This window comes from Phoca vitulina, unplaced genomic scaffold (genome assembly GCF_004348235.1).
Source record: "Phoca vitulina isolate PV1807 unplaced genomic scaffold, GSC_HSeal_1.0 scaffold8, whole genome shotgun sequence".
NCBI classification, from domain to species: Eukaryota; Metazoa; Chordata; class Mammalia; order Carnivora; family Phocidae; genus Phoca; species Phoca vitulina.
This window is the reverse complement of record NW_022589711.1, coordinates 57,760,264-57,778,173: the sequence shown is the minus strand read 5'-3', so window position 1 is coordinate 57,778,173 and position 17,910 is coordinate 57,760,264. Positions and strand designations below refer to the sequence as shown.

The following is a 17,910-nucleotide window of genomic DNA, read 5'->3' as shown; positions in this document are numbered from 1 at the left end:
TTATAAGGATACTTTAGTAAGGAACCTCTTAAATGAATGACAAAATTTGTTATCAACAATTAGTTCAATTCTCTCTTTTTCAATATTGTTTTGGTGTAAAAGGTCCTTTTTATTTACTATTTATCTTGAATAGAAAGTTTAGAGAAGAAGGTTTGAAAAATCATAAGATACACCAAATTGTTTATAAAACAGTTATTTCCTTCTAGTGTTTTCTGTTTCAGATGTATATAAAACGTGCCCACATACATACATGTGCGCAGACATGTACATATTATCACATAGATAGAAATGTTCTCGCTGAAATCATACAGCAAAGTTTTGTGTCCTGATTATAACAGGATACAAAAAAAAATCATACTTCTGTCACACCTCACTCTTTGCTCTTTCTCCCTCTCCCTCCTGTGGGGATCGGAGGCCCACTCCCTTTCCTGATGTTCCCAGTTCAGCTTTTCTTGACATTTTTTTTGCATTATTACCTCCGAGAAAAATTTAATTTCTCCATGACAAGAGAGAATTGTGCTAAGGAATAAAGCTTTTTGTTTGTTGGGTTTAGAGGGCTACAAACCTTTGAAATATCTAAGATTCTTGCCTTCCAAGAACCAATTTCCACCCCCTCCTCCCGCCAGAGGGCGGGGGCGAGATGGCTCCCACTGAGAGTGCATGCCCCGGCACCACTGATGCTGGTTGCCTTTACATGAAGGTTGGGATGAGAATGGAGATGCCTGGCTTAAATTTGATAACCCTCGGAAGATCTGGATAAACTTAAATCACTCTTAATACTTAAGTATGTATCTCTTAGGAACAAGGAAGTTCCCTTACATAATCACAATGTCATTATCACACTGAAGAAAATGAGCCATCAGGGACACCTGGGTGGCTCAGTCAATTGAACGTCTGACTCTTGGTTTTGGCTCAGGTCATGATCTCAGGGTTGTGGGATTTAGTGCTTAGCCGTGCTGGGCTCTGCGCTTAGCGGGGAGTCTGCTTGAGATTCTCTCTCTCCCTCTCCCTGTCTCTCTCAAATTAATTGATTAATTAATTTTAAAAAAGGAAAATTAGCAATTAGTCACATGTAATTTTTGGCTCATGTTCTGATTTCCTCAGGTACGTTTTATAGTTTTTTTTCCCTAATCCAGGAAGCCGGTCAGAGTTCACAGGTGGATTTCATGTCTCTTTAGTCTAATTTAGATTAGTCTTCCTTTTTTCATTTTTCATGGCAAAGGCTTTTTTTGGGGGGGGGTCTAGGCCAGTTGTCTTGTTTTATATCTATTCTAATTTTTAATTGAAGTATAGTTGACACAATGTTACATTAGTTTCAGGTGTATAATTTAGTAATTTGACAATTCTTTAGTTATGCCATGCTCACCACAAGTTTAGGTACTTTTTCAATTTCCAGTATAGTTAACATACAGTGCTATATTAGTTTCAGGTGTACAATGTAGTCAATATAGTGATTCAGCCATTATAGAACATTGTATATTAATCAGTGTGCATCACGGTAAGTGTGCTCTTAATCCCCTTTACCTGTTTCACCCTTCACCCCACATTTTATATCTATTTTTAAGTGAGAAAAAGCAAGTTGTAAAATGAAGTACTTTTTAAAATAAAGTGTATGGGGCGCCTGGGTGGCTCAGTTGGTTAAGCGACTGCCTTCGGCTCAGGTCATGATCCTGGAGTCCCTGGATCGAGTCCCGCATCGGGCTCCCTGCTCTGCAGGGAGTCTGCTTCTCCCTCTGACCCTCCCCCCTCTCATGTGCTCTCTCCCATTCTCTCTCTCTCTCAAATAAATAAAATCTTTAAAAAAAAAAAATAAAGTGTATGTTTTTAAATTGTGTGTGAGTAGTGGAGAACTAGAAGAATACACAGCAAACTATTAATAGTAATTACTGCTGGAGTGGCTATTATGAGGTCTTTTGCATTTTATATTTTACAGGTTTTAATTTTCTAAGGCATGTCCAGTTTTTGTAAGCAGGAAAAAAATGAAATTTAAAAACCAAAAGCAATCACATTTTTATTTATTTATTTTTTTAAAAGATTTTATTTATTTATTTGACAGAGAGAGACAACGAGAGCAGGAACACAAGCAGGGGGAGTGGGAGAGGGAATAGTGGGCTTCCTGCTGAGCAGGGAGCCGGATGCGGGGCTCGATCCCAGGACTCTGGGATCATGACCTGAGCCGAAGGCAGACGCTTAACGACTGAGCCACCCAGGCGCCCCAGCAATCACATTTTTAAAAAAAGCTCTAGTGAAGATGGATTTGAGAATAGCCTGTCTATTAAACATCCTTTGTAATGTCCTTTGTAATCATAATGGTAAGTCTCCACAGGGATTCATCAATATATTCCTTTGTTGTTTTTTTAGTCAGTATTTACAGGATGAAAGTAAGACCAAAAGAAATATTGATCTGAATCTTTTAGAGTGGACCCACTACAGCATGAAGCCACATGTAAGTGACGATCATCTGCATTTGAAGTGCTGTTGCCTTTACTGACTGTGGCATATTATGTAGACCCTACTTCTTCCCTCCCCTCACTCACTCATACCCTTAGGCATGCGTTCTCCTGAAGTATACATCTTAAGAATTATCTGCTTCTAAATCTTTAGAAATTCGTTTAATCAAGATGTCTGCTTTTTGGCCTTTATTTCTTGCTTAAATCTAAATGTTGGGGCAGCTGGGTAGATCAGTTGGTTAAGCATCTGACTTTTTTTTTTAAATCTTTATTGAGGTGTAGTTGACAGAAGAAAAATGCACAGTTAAAGTGTACAATTGGATAAGTCTTCACATAGATATATACATGTGAAACCATCATCATACTCAAGATAATGAAGATGCCCATCACCCCAAGAGCTTCTTTATGCCCCTTGGGAACCCTTCCCTCCAGTCCCATTCCCATGCTACACAACTCATCTGCTTCCTGCCAATTTAACATGCTGTTGCTGTCCACTATTTTAGATTGTCTTTTGGAAAGGCCTATGAATCACACATCATTATCACTTTATATAAACGATGGTTGTTTACATTTACCTACATCTTTATCAGTTTATTGGCTCTGCATTCATTCTTGCATCTCAGACTTTTCTTGGGAGATCATTTTTTGGAAACACATCATTTAAAAATTCTTCTAGTCAACGTCTGGTAGTAAATGTTTTTAGTTTGTGAAAATCTGAAAATGTGTCTGCTTCACCTTCATACAGGAAAGATGTTTTTCTAGGTGCACAGTTCTAGGTTGTCAATGTTTGTTCACTTAGAACTCTGAAGATAAGTCCACTGTGTTCTGGTTTCCTTGTTGCTACCGAGACATCTGATATATAGTTACCGTTCCTTTGCAGACAATTTGTCCTTTCTTTCTGGATTCTTTTAAGCATCCGACTCCTGATTTCGGCTCAGGACATGATCTCAGGGTTGTGAGATCGATCCCGCGTCAGGCTCCACAGTCAGCAGGGAGTCTGCTTGAAGATTCTCTCTCCCTCTCTTTCTGCCCCTCCTCCTGTGCACCCACTCTCTATCTCTCGCAAATAAATAAATAAATCTTAAAAAAAATAATAAATTGTGGGGCGCCTGGGTGGTTCAGTCGGTTAAGTATCTGCCTTTGGCTTGGGTCATGATACCAGGGTTCCTGGGATCAAGCCCCGCGTTGGGGTCCATGCTCAGGGGGGAGCCTGCTTCTCCCCCTCCCTGTGCCACTTCCCCTGCTTGTGAGTGCTCGCGCTCTCTCTTTCAAATAATAAATAAAATCTTTAAAAAACAAATTGTAAATATTAACCATATGCTAGCATGTCTCTCAAAAAAAGCTAATAAACTCAAGTCAGCTATTTTTCTTGGTAGGTGCTGATGAAAGTTTAAAGTTCTTGTTACTTACTGGGAATTTTGTTTATTTAGGTCTGAAAGGTCCCATGCCACAGGTCCTCAAGAGTCAAGTATGCTCTTTGTGAATGTGCTTTGTATTATACTTGCCAGATTTGAATCTCATTCAGGGTTTGACAATGCATACATTTGTGAGCCCTAATGGCTTCTTTTTAAAGTAAGCTGCATGAATTCAGTTTTAGCCCTCACCTGTGTATAATGGCTCCCCTATCTTTACTGAAGGGATTTTCCTTTCTAAGTTGAATAATTAGAAGCTTAAGCTTTGAAATTTCCTGAGGAAAGCATAGATATAAGGAGTCTGTTAGGATGAGTACCATGTTCTGGTATGGGGAACGTAATAAAGAAAACAAATTGTATGTTGGAGTCTATAGTTCTCTCCATTCTGTGAGAGATGCTGTGCTCAGGAGAAAAGTGTGAGCTACCTACGTATGTGTGGGTGTTGTGCATGTTCAGACAATCTTTTCTTTTTTTACAATCATCATCTGTATTTCTTGGAATAAAAATTGAGCTTTGGTCATCTGGAATGTTTTCCAGCAGGGGATTCAGACTCTTTTATTCTTACTATCTTGTGCTCCTTAGAGCTGACAGCCAGAATGCGAATGGGGCTGGCCAAGGTTAGGGCAGCAGAGGCCTGGGGGGTGTGTCAGTTTAGCTCAAGTGGATTGGTTTTGGGGCCTTTAGCACTGCTTGCAGTAAGCTCTGCTTTTGCCTCAGGACAGAATTGAGCCATCAAAGCAAGATCCTGATGGAAGCCTGTCAAGAGGCATTTTTTCTTTTCCCTGCTTGTAGCTGTGGGAGTCGAAAGTTGTGGTCTTATTTTCCTGTCTAGAGAAGTTAAACCCTGCAGTATTGAACTAGGTTAGTTGTTTTGATTGAGCCATATTTAGCCCTTTTCAAAATGTATAAAGTGCTTCTGAAACCATTCTGACTAGAATTCCTGTTCCTAGTAATAAACTTTCAGTTTGGTTTCTTAGTATGAGAGCCAAGAGATGGAATTGTCACTTTGCTTTTCCTTTCCTTTCTGAAAAATATTTTCTGTGTGGGTCACGAACTCCAGTCATGGTGGGAGTTCTTATGCCACATAAAGACTGTGTTTGTGTAGTACCTTTATAATATTGTTTATCCACTGTAATATTTATAAGAAGTCAAAGGAGTTTGTATTTGATGACATTTTATCCCTTTCTCCCCCCCCCCCCTTTTTTTTTTATATTTTAGGAGATTCCTCAACAGTTGAATGGGAGTGATTGTGGAATGTTTACTTGTAAATATGCAGATTATATCTCTAGGGACAAACCTATCACATTTACTCAGGTGAGTGGAGCCCCCTCCTCACCCACTTACTTGTTATCGAAGAAGATGAACTCCGAGCGGGTTCCCGGTGCCTGGTGCACAGTAAGGTCTGAAGAATGGCCCCTGTGCCGCCGCTCTTGCTGTTGTCACCCTCGGCCGTGGCCCCGCTCCTGCTGGGATCGGGGTTTGGCACTGCATCTGCTCTTAGGTTTCTCCTCCTCTTTGGTGACCAGTGAGGCAGTTTGCATATCTCCGAACTCCAGTGTTCACTAGCTCCTGAGTATTACTGATATTTTTGGCCAAAGGAGGAGGCAAGTAAGAGTGTGTGTGACAGCCCGGGGAAATCAGGCCTTGTGAGAAGGTAAGCTGCGGGTCTGAGCTAGAACTACAAATACTGCCTTCCCCTTCTGTGCTGGTTACTTGAGGTTCTCCGGGGCTCTGTATTTGAGCGGGAATTCAAGTGTGTTGGGAACTCTTGAGAGTTTATGTTTGTAATAGTGGATTCTCAACCTTTTTATAACTGAGTCAGGACAACCCCCTTTAAAATATATTTTTCTTCAGCAGACCTCATTTGGGTAGATGTTGTCTACCAAACTACTTACTGAATAGGACTGATAACCCTATTCCAAGCTGGTGAGCAATATGAAGTAACTAGGGCTCCCATGCTGAATTAATACAATTCTAGTCTAAAATAAAGGCACTTTTTATTGGTTAGTTTTAGTAGTTTTACTAAGAATAAATGTGTGATTTTTTTTTTTTTACTATATGTTTTGAACTATTTAAAATAACTTACACATCCATGTATTAAGACTTTTTAGGCCCCTCCAGGTAGGAAATCACTAGTTTATAGTAAAGTGGTATATCCATCTTAGAATGAGATACCAGGAGTACCTCAAGGGTGTGAACTTCTGATTTCATCAAAAAGAGGACTAGTTGAGTTACAGGTAATCTTGGATTTGTCTTGTGTGTTGCTGCTTTGAAAATTGGCCCATGTAGTGATTATCATAAAGCAGAATAATATATTGAGCCAAGCCATTTCCTTCTTTGATGCTTCTAAATAACAAGGGGTTATTTGCTGTCCGAACCTACTGACGTGAGATTTGAAGGGCAGAAGTTGCCATTTGAACAGAATTGACAATGTAGAACGTTTGGTAAAACAGGGAGAGATTTTTGAGTGTTTTTTCCTTTATTTAAATAGAGTTCATGTTTTTCTCGAAAAAGCAAAATATGTTCATTTTAGAATGTTCTGTAAGTATATGTAAGTAGAAAAGTTTCATATTATGCTACCACTTGGGTGTTTCCATTTTGGTTCACGTCTTTGTGCTATGACGTAGTTGTGGGATTCTGTTGTATAATTCTGCAACCTGCTTTGATTTTCCTTAACATGTAAAACTGCTTCTGATACAGACAATTTAATAAGAACATTATAACCCCCTTATCTATGGCTTTGTAAGTCTGAACCATGACATAAAAGAGTCCAGGCTTCTGTAAAGGACCCGGTTTATTTACACGATTGCGCCCCGAGGGTTACTGTGTGGCATATGATGTGTCGTTTGTGGACTGCAGCACCAGATGCCTCTCTTCCGGAAGAAGATGGTGTGGGAAATCCTCCATCAGCAGCTGCTGTGAGAGTGCCCCGCCCAGTCCCTCGAGCTGCTGGTGGTTGTGTCACGGAGGACGGATGTTGCCATATACCTCATGCGTCGTGGGTTCAGAAGTCCGTGCATCACCTCTGTTGGCTCACAGGTCCTGAGCTGTAGGACGTGCGCGCCGGCCTCGCCTGCACCCTGGTCCTGACGTGGTGTGTGGACGTTCTGCCTGCAACCCCCTGTGTACGCCTGTGCCTGCCCAGAGCCTGGACTGTTCAACCCACACAAGAACAAACGCTCATTAATAACTCTTTTTTTTTTAAAGATCTTTTTTTTTCCCTATGAATGTGGGAAATGCAGGATTTATTCTATGATTCGTCTTCTGTGTGTTTGTTCACGTGTGTTCATTCGCTCACTCGTTTGCAAACATAACGGGCAGTGGCCGTCTGCCGCTGCTCTTACAGTTAACTCTGAATTACCTGTTTGAACTATTTATTTTTGAAAGGAATGTGACCCAAGCTCCACTCCCAGCTGAAGATCCAGAGGGCAATCAGTGCGGGGAGGAAGGAAGTGTTAACTGCTCTGAGGCGGGAGCAGAAACTGCCAACTCAGCGGGAGCTCCTGCGTTGGAGGCCGGGAGAGGCGCCGTGGCGGAGGGCTCCGGGGCCTTCCGGGGCCAGCCTGACGCTGCAGCGCCCGCACGGGCCGTGCCAGAGCGGGACCGTGCTTCTCCAGGCGGCTGCACGACAGTGTCGTGGTCATCCTAAAGAGACCGCTCTCTCTGGAAATGAGGTGGCTTGGCTACTCTTGAAACTGCATTTGAAGTAACTGTAAGCCCTAAATCTTCATTTTCATCCCATACTGGTTGAGTATAAACCTCAGAATTGTAAGGGCTGGCCCGGGCTGTTGATGTCAAAAGATACTCTTCAATGTAAAAGCTATTTTTCCTCAAAAGTTTTTTTTTTTCTATATATAAAACCGAAATTAAGTTTTGTACTCATTAGGATTTACGTCCCTCCCTCCCCCATTCCATCCCCACTGAAATTTGGAAGAAAATTTAGTACTTGGCTCTGAGGCTGCCAGTTATACAATGATCTATTTTGCATATGAAAGTTTGTATTTACCTTTTTTGTTCATTAAAAACTTTCCAGTGGTTACGCATTTTTAATTTCAGAGAGTTTAGAGTTGGTCAGAGCATATTTTGCAAGATCTAGTGCCTAGTGTTGCTTTCCCGGTGTAATAAAGGCTGTCTGGCGGAACCTGAAAAGTATGTGCTGAAATGACTCTTAACCCTTTCCCCATCTAAACCCCCCACACTTGTCCTGGCGCACAAAAGCAAGGGGGTAAAACCAGGAAAATCGGGCATGTGTTTGCCATGAATCAGCGTGTCTGCCCTCTGGAGGGCATGGCCGCCGGTCACAGACGCATGGCATTGTAGCCAGTTTCCCCTGAGACGTGTCAGAGTCTCCGTATAGGACCTGGGGCCCGGCAGAAATGGTGGTGACTACTTGATAGGCACACCAGAGGACGTGTGCTGGGTGAGGAGTAGAAGGGGGAGCTGGGTGTGCGGAGTCTCCCTCAAGCTTAGGCCGCACACAGCCTTTTCCGGAGGCTACCGGCGCTGTGCCAGTGAGTGCTGGGATCAAGCAGCTGCTACAGCCGAAAAGCCGGACATTTACCGGCTCAGCATTATACTAAAAACCTGGTTTCCACTTGGCTCTTGGAGGTTTCACCTGAGAATTTAGTACCTTAAGATTTGTTCCATGTGGGGTAAATCCGGTGAGGAATGGCGGTTTGTGTTCCACCCCGGGGAGGGACAACGGGGTTTCAGTCGTTTGTGTTACACAAGGAGCTGAGGGGCTTCTTCGAGCAGCTGTCGCTGAGCTGCCCACTACTGTGTACTCTTCAGGACAGCCCTTAACAGTCTCCCAGGACGTAATGAAATCGACGAGAGCAGAGAGTTAAGCTAGAGAACGGCCTTCTAGTTTACCCCGAGTTCCTGAATTTAATAGGAGTTACCACAGGCCATGCTTCTCTAGGCCACTGACGTGTCTCTCTTGGTGCAGAGAAACTTGTCACTAATAGAATTTTTATTTCTAAACAGCTTATGAGAAAAGCAGTCAGGTGATAAAATCAACAGCTGATCTTACCAGTAGCCAATTACCAACATTAAAGCCAGTGATAGATAGATATATATATTTTTAAATTGCAGGAGTTTGGGGATCTGAGAAAAAAGAGTGGACCATTGTTCTTTTTTAGTAGGCACTCTGTCCTCAAGATTGATAAAGATGAAAAAAGAAAAAAACATACACAAAAACTGTTGGTAAGCAAGTGTCTTTCTCATGTTTGACCTTATACCAGAGCTGGGATGTGGTGGGAGGGACACAAACCTGGAGCATTTGGAAGATGTTCTGGAGAGCCCCAGATTCTACCTCAGTTGCCAAAGACTATTAGAACTTCTGAACTATTCCTCTGAAATCCTAAGCACAACTTGAGGAATGCCAGGTTGAATGGTGGCTGTTTGCACTCTAAGGAGTTGCTTGGTGCTGGGACCAAGGTGTGGGTGTGGGAGAATGTGTCCTTGGAGATCTATCGAACCTCAGATACAGATAAGTCAACAAGCTAGAGAAATTTAAGTCTGTGGTAACCTTAGTACTATAGTGAAGCTACATAGTTTAAATTGGTTTTGTGAACTAATTGGGAACCTGATCTCTAGTTTCTTTGAGGAAAAACTCTAAGCACCCAATATTCAAGCAAACTTTTGGTACTGTTTTAAGTTAGAGATCTAGCTGGCTGTATTGCTTTGGTAACTTTTTAAGATTTTATTTATTTATTTGACAGAGGGAGCGAGCACAAGCAGGGGGAGAAGCAGAGGGAGAAGCAGACTCCCCACTGAGCAGGGAGCCCGATGTGGGGCTCCATCCCAGGACCCTGGGATCATGACCCAAGCCGAAGGCAGACGCTCAACCGACTGAGCCACCCAGGCGCCCCTGATCACTTTTTTAATTTACTTAATCTATACAAGGAGGAGTTTGGGTGTATTGAAACAGGTGTTGATTTTATTTATCAATAGATAAGTAGGTATTGATTTTATGAAATCAGTAGGTGTTGATTTCATCTTATTTACCAATAAATTCATGTCTTTAATTCAGTGGCTTTCAAGATTTTTTTTTTTTTTAGATTTTATTTATTCATTTGAGACAGAGAGAGAGAGCATGAGCAGGAAGAGAGGCAGAGGGAGAGGGAGAAGCAGGCTCCCCACTGAGCCAAGAGCCCGATGTGGGGCTCGATCCCAGGACCCTGGGATCATGACCTGAGCCGAAGGCAGACGCTTAACCATCTGAGCCACCCAGGTGCCCCTCAGATTTTTTGATTGCAAATTTTTTTGTATTTTTTATTGTGACCAGCACATACATGTATATATATTATGTGATTTTATGCAGACACAAAAGTTCTATAAAAACACTACTTACCCTTGCTAAACTCTGATAGTTTTATTTCCATTTTTTAAATAAAAATGTAGGTTATGACCACCAAGCTGGTTTCTCAACCCACTAATGGACAGAAATCCAGTTTAAAAAGCTCAGCTCCAGGGGCGCCTGGGTGGCTCAGTCGTTAAGCGTCTGCCTTCGGCTCAGGTCGTGATCCCAGGGTCCTGGGATCGAGCCCCACATCGGGCTCCCTGCTCGGCGGGAAGCCTGCTTCTCCCTCCCCCACTCCCCCTGCTTGTGTTCCCTCTCTCACTGTGTCTCTCTCTGTCAAATAAATAAAATATTAAAAAAAAAAAAAAAAAAGCTCAGCTCCAAATCACCTGACAGCAGGATGCAAATTATATTTAAAACTGTAAAGCTGGAGACCACAAAAATATGATACATGTGGGACTATTTTGAGATGAATCATTCTAGGAAAATGGGCCAGAAGCTTTCAGACCCTCAATGGAAATATGTAAATAGTCCTTGTTTTTCAGGTTTGTGTGTTGGCATTTATAAAATATGTTAAGTACAGGTCCTGTTACTTCTATCTAGGATGTGAAAGAATGGTCCTGGGAATGCGTGGGTTCCGTGGCTTTTCCTCCTGGGACGCACAGCAAACATTAGAACAGATTAATGTCTGAACCTCATGTTTCTGAAAACTTGGACATGGAACCTTTCTGTGTGTGTCACCTGTAGAACTGTTCTATGGAACACACTTTGGAAAGTGCCGGGAGAAGTAACATCAAGTTCTTAGAAGAATGTACTTCAAATATACAGTGGAGAAGCCCTGCCCCCGCCCGCCCCTGGCACACATACTGGCTCCTGAAGGGCATATGGTGATCATCCAGTCTGTAGTCATGCTTGTTTTTAATTGTATCTATAATAGGTGTTCATAGTAGAAAAGTGAAATGCTGATAAATGGTAAAGAATGAGAATTCTGCAAACTCACCATTCAGAGTCAGTAGCTGAACATTTAACATTTTGGTATGTATCCTGGCCTTTGGTATATATGCCCCTTCTTGTATGTATAAGTAAGTGTGTGAATTGTACACATTCACACATGCATATGTTTTTTGTTACTAACAAATATGGAATCATACTATATATATGGCTATATAACCCCCTTTATCTCAAACATACCTTCGTGTCAATAAATATTGACATCATTTAGTTGTTGCATAGTGTTCTAGAATATGGCTGTAACATAATTATATTAAGTATTGTTGCACATACCATCTTGTACCATGTTTGGGTCATTCTCTTAGGAGAAATTCTCATTTAAAATTTCTGAGTTAAAGTTAGGTATATTAAAAACAAATTAGGGAAAAAAATCACCTATTGGTATTTTGACTTATTTCTTCTGGCACAGGATAATGATCTGTATCTCCATTGATTTAAGTATTTTTTTAATTTTTAATTTCTATTTCTTAAAGATTTTGTCAGAGCGCGAAATAGCGAGCAGCGCACAAGCAGCGGGGGCTGCAGAGGCGGAGGGAGAAGCAGGCCTCCCGCTGAGCGGGGAGCCCGATGCGGGGCTCGATCCCAGGACCCTGGGATCATGACCTGAGCCAAGGCAGACGCTTGACGACTGAGCCACTCAGTTGTCCCTAAGTTTTTTTTTTTTTTTTAAAGATCTTATTTATTTGAGCAAGAGAGAGCTCTCGCAAGAGACAGATACCACGAGTGGAGGGAGGGGCAGAGGGAGTGGGGGAGCAGACTCTGCCCACGGAGCAGGGAGCCCGACGCAGGGCTCGACCCCAGGACTCCAGGATCATGACCTGAGCTGAAGGCACACGCTTAACTGACTCAGCCACCCAGATGACCCTCCACTGATTTTTTTTTTTTTTAATTTGAAAGAGAGGAAGAGCACACAAGAGCACAAGCACGGGGAGCGGCAGGCAGAAGGAGAGGTAGAAGCAGACTTCCCCGCCAAGCAGGGAGCCCAACTTGGGGCTCCATCCCAGGACCCTGAGATCATGACCTGAGCTGAAGACAGATGCTTAACTGACTGAGCCACCCAGGCGTCCCTCCACTGATTTAAGTTTTAAAATATTTTTGTTGGTCTTCTGGATAAGATCATTCTGAGACATTTACTGTCTCATTTTAGTGGACAATTTTATCTTTTTTTCAACTACTTTACAAAAAATTTGTTATGAGAATCCTAAGACCTACACAGTCATCACCCTCTTTCAGGAGTTACTATAATGTGGCTAATCTGGATGCACTTTTTCATAGGGGAGGGGAGAGTCTGGAGCATTTTAAAGCAAAACCTTCACGTCATTCTACTTAAATATTTAAGAATGTCTCCTTAATATACTTAAAAAAAACCCTCTATCATTTTCACATCTAACAGAATAAGGATTGCTAATATCATCTAATATTCAGTTCATATTAAAATTTTCCTGGTCATTTAACGAATGTTTTATTCTTCTAATCAGGATATACAGTGGGCTGAATGAATGGTGGCCCCCAAAATGATAGGTCCACATCCTAATCCTTGGAACCTGTGAATATTACCTTCTGTGACAAAAGATTAACTTAAAATCAATTCTCAGTTGAATTCTCAATTCTCTTAAAATCAAGTCTCAATTAACTTGAGAAAAGGAATTTATCTTGGATTATCTGGGTGGGCTCAAATGCAATCACAGGCCTTATAAGAGACTGAGTTTTGAGATAAGAGGAGGAGGTGTTAAAAATGGGCCTAGGCAGTGTTTATATTTTATACTCATTTTTGTGTGAAAAAAAAATCTGTTTATACATCTCTAAAACAAAGTCTGGAAAAAGATACCAAGTGTTAATAATGGTGGTCTGGATGGGCTACTTTATAAACTCGTTTTTGGGGGTGCCTGGGTGGCTGAGTCATTAAGCATCTGCCTTCAGCTCAGGTCATGGTCCCGGGGTCCTGGGATCGAGCCCCGCATCGGGCTCCCTGCTCAGCAGGAGGCCTGCTTCTCCCTCTCCCACTCCCCCTGCTTTAAAACAAAATAAAACAAAACAAAAAAGAGGAGGTAAGACTATGGAAAGAGAGTCTGAGGTGACGGCTACCACAAGCCATGGAAGCCTGGAGCCACAAAAGCTGGAAGAGCCTCCGGGGAACAAGGCCCTGCTGACACCTGGCTTTTGGACTTCTGGCTCTAGAGCTGTGAGAATACATATCTGTTTTAATCTATCGAGTTTGTGCTAGGTAGGTACAGTGGTCTCTGAAGTCTCATACAGGTTCCAAATCCGACATCTTATTTCACGCGTGCATTGCCTTTGACGATTACAGAGCTCTGGAGACTTGTACGCAACAGCAGTCTCCCTCCTTATACTATTATTTATTAGAGAAATGCATTTTCCTGTGGAACGTCCCACATTCCAGATTTGGCTTATAGCTCCTTGCTAGGGCTTAACTATTTCCGCCAGCCCTTGTATTTCATATAAACTGGTTAAGTTTAATCTAGCAGCTGGACTGGATCCAGGTTGAAGTAGGTAAGGACACTTCATTGGTGTCCCTATTGTATTGCATCTGGTTGTCCTACTTAGTGGCGCTAAGATTGATCAGTGGTTCAGGCTGTAAAGCTTCCTGTCCATCTTCTTGGTTTTAAATTTGATGACCCATTATTTCATTAAGAGGTACAAAATGGTGCTTTTCTAATTCTGTCATTGCTTCTGTGTTCACTGAATTCTTGAATTCTTCTATAAAAGAAACTTATTTGGTTACCGTGAAATGCACTTCATACAGGAAAGAATATATGATGTTTTGACTCATTAATAATCTGTTTGATGTTCAAATTGACCTATTTTTGGCCTCAGTGTTCTTTTCACAGAATCCCACAAGTCTGTGATAGCTTTCTTGCTTAACAGGTATGATAAAGGCTCATCTTACACATCTCCTGCTCCAGACCTGAAACTGGCCATTTATTGAAGGATTTCTTTTAGTGAGAAATTGTAGAGACCAGAATGTGGGCACTGTTAATGCTGATGACCACTGGGTTAGTGGTGCTTCTAGGCCTTTACAATAGACAGACTAGAAAATACTTTTTCTTCAAAGGGAAAAAATGTTCTACTGATTTCCAATTCCAATGTAAGTCTAAGGATTTTCTTTCTTCCTTTCCTTCCTTCCTCCCTTTCTTAGATTTTATTTATTTATTTGACAAAGAGCAAGCACAAGTAGGGGGAACGGCAGAGGCAGAGGGAGAAGCAGGCTCCCCGAGGAGCAGGGAGCCCGATGTGGGGCTCGATCCCAGCACCCTGGGATCGTGACCTGAGCCGAAGGCAGACGCTTAACGACTGAGCCACCCAGGCGCCCCTAGTCTAAGGATTTTGATTTTATATTGTAATCTTGAAAACCTTGGTTGCTAACAACATCAACATAATTAGTTTTACCCCACAGTATACTTATAATAATTTCAAAATATCAATACCAGCATAACAACTAACAAGGTTACTGAATACAGTTTAAGATTTCTTTGCAATTCTTTTTATTTTTAGACCATATCCCACTGGAGATTCACAGTGAAAATACTCTCTTAAAATCATTTTTTTTCCGAGTAATTATGCCATCAACTCGATACACAGTTGGATTCATTTGTTCTTGGTGTTTGGGGATTTGCTTTTTGCTTTGTTTTTTATCTTTTAAAGATTTTATTTATTTTTGAGAGAGAGCGCACGGCAGGCAGAGGGAGAAGGAGAAGCAGGCTTCCCGCTGAGCAGGGAGCCCTATGCGGGGGCTCGATCCCATCCTGGGATCGTGACCTGAGGCGAAGGCAGGCGCTCAACCAACTGAGCCACCCAGGTGCCCCTGCTTTGTTTTTTAATTATGTAAAACATAAACATTAGTCCAAGAGCAAAACGATGCAACAAGATACATTCAGTTTCCTTGCCTCACCCTGTTCTTTCCCTGAAGTCTTAAATTTCAATTCTTTATTAGCTTTTAATCTTCCCTTTTTTGAAAATATAGCTAGATATATAAGTATTCATATTTCTTTCCTTTTTTACATTAGTAAAGATACCATGTTAACAGTTGTGCCTCATTGTTTAAAAGACTCAGTTTAGGGCGCCTGGGTGGCTCAGTCGTTAAGCGTCTGCCTTCGGCTCAGGTCATGATCTCAGGGTCCTGGGATCGAGCCCCACATCAGGCTCCCTGCTCCGCGGGAAGCCTGCTTCTCCCTCTCCCACTCCCCCGCTTGTGTTCCCTCTCTCGCTGTGGGTCTCTCTCTGTCAAATAAATAAAATCTTTAAAAAAAAAAAAAGACTCAGTTTATTCTAGGGGTGCCTGGGTGGCTCAGTCGATTGAGCGTTTGATTTCAGCTCAGGTCATGATCTCGGGGTCCTGGGATTGAGCCCCACGTTGAGCTCCCCGCTCAGCGGGGAGTCTGCTGGTCCCTTTGTCTCTCTCCTCTCTCCCTGCTTGTGCTCTCTGTCTCACAAATAAATAAAAACCTCAATTTATTCTAGATAAGTTACCCCTCATTCCTTCAGTTCTTTTTATAGCCTTATAATAATCCACTGTTTCAGGTGCTGTGCTTCATTACCAGTCCCCTCACGATGGATGTTTAGGCTGTCAATCTTCTGTTACAAATAATGCTTCAATGCATGTGCCTTTTGCATGTCCCTTCGTTTTTGCTAACATATCTTTGGCGTAGATTCCTAGAAGTGGAATTGCTGGGTCAAATATGTAGCATATGTAATTTGCCAAATTTCCCTCCTCGGAGGTAGCATCATCGTGTGTCAGCTCACAGTCTTACCTGCCAAGCCTAAAATATTTACTGTCTGTTTACAGAAGAGGGTGTCAACCCCCTCATTGCAATCCTTAAGGTCTGGCCAGCACAGAGTCCTTGGGGGAGGTAGCATAGGCAGTTTTCAATGGGCCTGGGTAGGAGTGGCCCCAAGCTCGTGCTCAGTCACGCGTCCACATGGTTCTGCAAGGGAAGGGAGACCAGCACACAGTGGGGTTGGGGGCCTGGGAAGAGGAGACCGTGGATTTTTGTTTTGCAGCTAGCACTCTGGCACAGTGATCAATTTTGTCCCAATTATGACACTTGTGGTCCCCCCCCCCTTTTCCCATATACATTTCACACATTTTTGGTCTTTGTTAACATGTGTTTTGGGATTTTTATCATTACCATGTTTTGCTTCCTCTTCAAGGGTAATCTTGATATTTAAATTCAGTTTTAAATTTAGTTACAGATTTAGAACAATTTAAACATTTCTAGTTTAATTGGTTTCAATGCTTACTTTGTCTTTTTTAAACATGAGTTTTATTTGGCTTTAGTTTTTAGTTGGAAACATTTTCACATACTTATTTTCAAAGACATAGGAATTCTCTTATCTGAATCCCTGCAAATAGAATCTTCCTGAAGTTTTCACACCTGAAAGATAACTGGACTGGGTATTGAAATTCTCAAGTCACGGCCCTTTTTCTTCTTAAAATGCCTTCTGGCACTCCGTAGTGGAGCAGAGATATCTGAAACTAGCTTGATTTTTTTGCTTGTTATTCTGTTTTGGTCTGTATCCTATTAGAACTTTAGTTCTATCCAAAAAAAATATGACAGAATCTATCCAGGTCTGAATCTCTATTTTTGGTTGCATTAAGATACTGGTTTGTTGCCATACCAAAGGGCATAAAATAACAGTTTCTTTAAAAAGGTAGTTTTCTCTCTCAGGTACCAGTTTGAGCCTGAGCAGTCTGATGTTGCCCTGTCCTCCACAGTGTCAGGAGCTTTCCTTAACACTTGGCTTCCATGTTGCTTTTTAAGATGGCCGTTGCAGCTCCATCACTGCTCTCCCCTCCGCACCAGCATTCCATCCAGTGGGAAGGGGCAAGTGGTGGGTAATCCCGGAGATGGCAAGTATGCATGTTTCTTTCTTTCAAAAAAGTGGTTCTGTGAAACTAGACCATGCCAGGCATTGATGTTTTCCCATTCCAGTTCGGTATCGCTTATTGTCAGTTTCCCTTGCTTTTTGGGTGCTTAGTTGTTTTGTCTATTTTTGATGCTCTTAAGTGTTCATCTTTTTGATACTTAATGAGAAACCATAAGAAGGAACACTGAAGGCTGCTAAGGAGAAGCCGTTTTTGACTTGGGGGGACTTTGTTGTATTTAAACCTTTATTTTACAGATAAGGAGACAGGTCTCTAAGAGACTGGTCTCCAAGGTTATACTGCTCGAGTACAGACGAGCAGGGAGAACATTTCTGGGCCTGGGCTTTCTCTTATGTTCCTGATGAGGAAGTGAGACCCCAGTATATGGTACCAGAGTCCCAGTCCCTGCCTTCAGGCCTGCCCTGGGGTGATGCATGTGGGGGAAGTCTTAAATTTCAATTTATCGGCACCTTAAGGGGAACGTAGAGAGGAAATAAATAAAAGGCAGCAGCAATAATTTACTGTAAACACCAAGGGAATTTGCTAGCAGTGTTATTAGACATCTGTGGTAGCAGGCCAAAGGAGCCTCCAGTAGGCTCTAAGGGGTCTGGATGCGTGTACAATTTAGGCTAGTCTCTAAATTACACAGGGTGGGCTTCCTTCGTAATCGTTAGCCGGGCTGCCTCTGTTGCCCGCATCCTTCCCCAGGGACGTAGGAATAAGACAAGGCCAAATGCTTTTCATACTCTTCACGTCCTCACCCCACTCCTGTCTGCTCACTAGCCGTTCACATCCTAATGGGTGCCCGGTCACTCCCTTAGAAATCGGTGTTTCCTCCCTCCCCTCACC

General features: G+C 42.2%; 1 protein-coding gene across 2 annotated transcripts in view; it reads left to right on the top strand.

Moving 5' to 3' along the window:
* SENP2 (SUMO specific peptidase 2) overlaps positions 1 to 9,590 on the top strand; it is a 33,812-nt gene extending 24,222 nt beyond the window's left edge. For both annotated transcript variants that reach the window (XM_032406976.1, XM_032406977.1), the window contains 3 exons: positions 2,362 to 2,446; positions 5,081 to 5,176; positions 6,722 to 9,590. In XM_032406976.1, the coding sequence (XP_032262867.1) occupies positions 2,362 to 2,446; positions 5,081 to 5,176; positions 6,722 to 6,784 (244 nt within the window). In that variant the 3' untranslated portion in view covers positions 6,785 to 9,590. The remainder of the gene's footprint in view (positions 1 to 2,361; positions 2,447 to 5,080; positions 5,177 to 6,721) is intronic.
* Positions 9,591 to 17,910: the final 8,320 nt, after the last annotated feature.